General features: G+C 40.4%; 1 protein-coding gene across 1 annotated transcript in view; it reads right to left on the bottom strand.

Moving 5' to 3' along the window:
* LOC101862673 (aromatic-L-amino-acid decarboxylase-like) overlaps window positions 1-2,688 on the bottom strand; it is a 20,851-nt gene that overhangs the window by 14,305 nt on the left and 3,858 nt on the right. The window contains exon 2 of the mRNA XM_013086877.1: window positions 168-287. Within this exon, the coding sequence (XP_012942331.1) occupies window positions 168-287 (120 nt within the window). The remainder of the gene's footprint in view (window positions 1-167; window positions 288-2,688) is intronic.

The following is a 2,688-nucleotide window of genomic DNA, read 5'->3' as shown; positions in this document are numbered from 1 at the left end:
AACAAAAAAGACAAGAAACATAGACTTTTTTTTAGATACTCGAAAGCGATACACGAGTAAATCTGAGCACCGATTGTTTGGATTTGTCTAAATTTAAGGGAGTTGAACCTCTTGCTGATATGCACTAAATCTGTTTTCTACCCGGCAGACAAGCCCAGATGGCTCACCAGTATGATGCTTCCGCCCTGCCTCTCACCAGAGAAGAGGAAATCTTGGGGTAATCGCAACATTTTGCCCAACCAGTCTAAGGCTATCATCTCCAGTTCAGTGCATGCAGGACTTGACGCCTGTGACAAAAAAAATGGTGGGGAGGGGTATCAGTAGAGTTGTTTTATTCATTATGTAATATATAATAGCTCGTCCGGTCCGTCAATGTCTGACGATGACCAAAACATCCACAGAGGAGAAAATTTCTCCAGCGAAATAGAATAATGTGAAGAATTACAGGTTACAACAACTTGTGGCTTCTGCTGCGCCGATGAGACCAATTCTGGAACAGAAAAGTTTACTTTTTGAACATTTAAAGGCTCCACTTCCACTTCTGGGTGTGTGCAGCTTGCGGGCTTCTCTTTTGGTTTCAGCATTTCTTATTCGTGAAGCCTCATATGATTTGCTGCTGACTGTGACTGCTGCTCTCCAGCTGGGTCTGTCAGGAGCAAGACTCTTCCATGTCAAAGGATTTATGTTGAAGTCCTTCAGAGACATTCGTCCTTGTGGTGCTTTTTTGTTGATGTGCGCCAACCTTACGTTTCCCTGAGGACAGTTCAGAATAGAAGACTGCCTTTGGGATTCTGAAATCAGACATTCTTACGACAAGGCCAGCCCAGCAAAGTTGAGTCCTTTTGAGCTTATACTATCGCCGTTTGCCCTTTTGAGGACTTCGGTATCTGGTATTTTATCCTGCCATTTAGTGGCAAGAATTCTCCTACGGCATTTCATAAGGAAATGAATAAGATTCTTGCTATGGTATTGGTAAACCGTCCAGGTCTCAGCAACATACACCAGGGTTATGAGTTGTAGACTGTCAACTTTGTTTCTGTGCCAATGTCACAGAGGTCCAAACTCTTGCTCTGAGTCTCCCAAAGGATGCACTAGTTTTGTTCACACGTAAAACTATTTCTGCATTGATGTTGGCATTTGAACAGAGTGTAGTGCCAAGATACTTAAACCTATCATCATTGTTCAGTGTTGTTCTATGTATTTTGACTTTCGGAGGGAAGGTCTGTGTATCACTGGAAGAGCACTTTTGTCTTTGCTGTGCTTATTCCAAGTCCAAAGTTTTCACATACATTTGAAAATGATGGACATATACAGATATACATATAAATAAAATGGAGTCCAAAAGAAACTTGAAAATGTAATCACCCAATCATCGTATTAAAGCCAAGTACCACTCACTCATGCAGCATACCAGTTTAAAGATACATTACTTTTGCATCATCTAATACATTAATATTTATTGATCTATGTATAAAGACGCCCGAGATATGGTCACTCAAAACTGACCTTAAAAAATCAGGTTTGGTGAAATTGTGCGAAATTTTTTAAAATGTAAAAGTGTGTTCGCGCGTGTATTGAGGTGCATCAACCCTGGTGGAATGGATATAATATATTGAATATCAAATGAAAATAGAATATTATTGTCTCAGCAATGAACAGTATCTTCAAAGTATATTTCCTAACAGATTAGAAAAAAAAGTAGTCACAAATACCAAGCAAAACTTGGACTTAACATTACATAATGTGCTCATTAATAGGCCTATGATTTTGTATTTGTTGAGGAGATGTTGATGCCCCTGCGTTAGTTAGATTTTTAACAAATCATCTGTCAGTGAGGTGTAGAGGCCACGGAAGTGCCATGGTTTTGGGTGGTCTGGGTGGAATAAACAAAACCGCGCTCATGGGAATCACCGAATAGCTTGGTTGAGTGGACTACATTGGGCAAGTGCTGGAACGTCATATCTTATCCTTATTTTCGTCATGGTGTCATTCAATGACACCTTGACGAAAATAAAAGTAAGACATGCATGGCAAGGCATTTTCTCCCAGGGCCAAAGCCACTTGACAATTCTTGGAAAAACAAACCATACCAACGTTGGAGTGGTCATCAGTAAATAGCCCTGATATGAAATATACAGGAACGTGAAGTCCAATGAAACAGCAATCGAAGAAAATCGACTATGCTCCCAATTAAGACCCTTTGTTTGCAACTGTCAGTGACATTTGGGATGAATTGACAGGTAATAATGTCCAGAATTTAATACAGCCGATGCCCAAAGGGTTCGTGCCCTACACAAAACCAATGGCTCCTTAAAAAATAACAACGAGCACATTCAATGTTTAGTCCAAGTTTTGAGTGGTATTTAGTTTGAAACTATCGAAATGAAGTACAACGTACTGCTTATTGCAGAGTCAAAATACTCCATTCATTGGATATGCAATGTATGGCCATTCTATCAAGATTGATGCTCCTCACATTCTTAGCATGCCAGGGCCAGACAGAGTTTTTGTCTTACATATGAGATAAATAGGTATAGATCTAGTTGAATGTGGGAAAGGTAACAATTTGAAAGCAGTTTTTTTATGCCAAGCAGAGAAAGAGGACAGAGTGAGAGAGACTGACACACACACACACACACGCGCGCGCGCGCGCGCACACACACATACACACACACACACACACACACA

Source organism: Aplysia californica, unplaced genomic scaffold (assembly GCF_000002075.1).
Source record: "Aplysia californica isolate F4 #8 unplaced genomic scaffold, AplCal3.0 scaffold00516, whole genome shotgun sequence".
In the NCBI taxonomy this organism is placed as follows: Eukaryota; Metazoa; Mollusca; class Gastropoda; order Aplysiida; family Aplysiidae; genus Aplysia; species Aplysia californica.
Note: the sequence above shows the minus strand (reverse complement) of the source record. Positions and strands in the feature narration are given on the sequence as shown.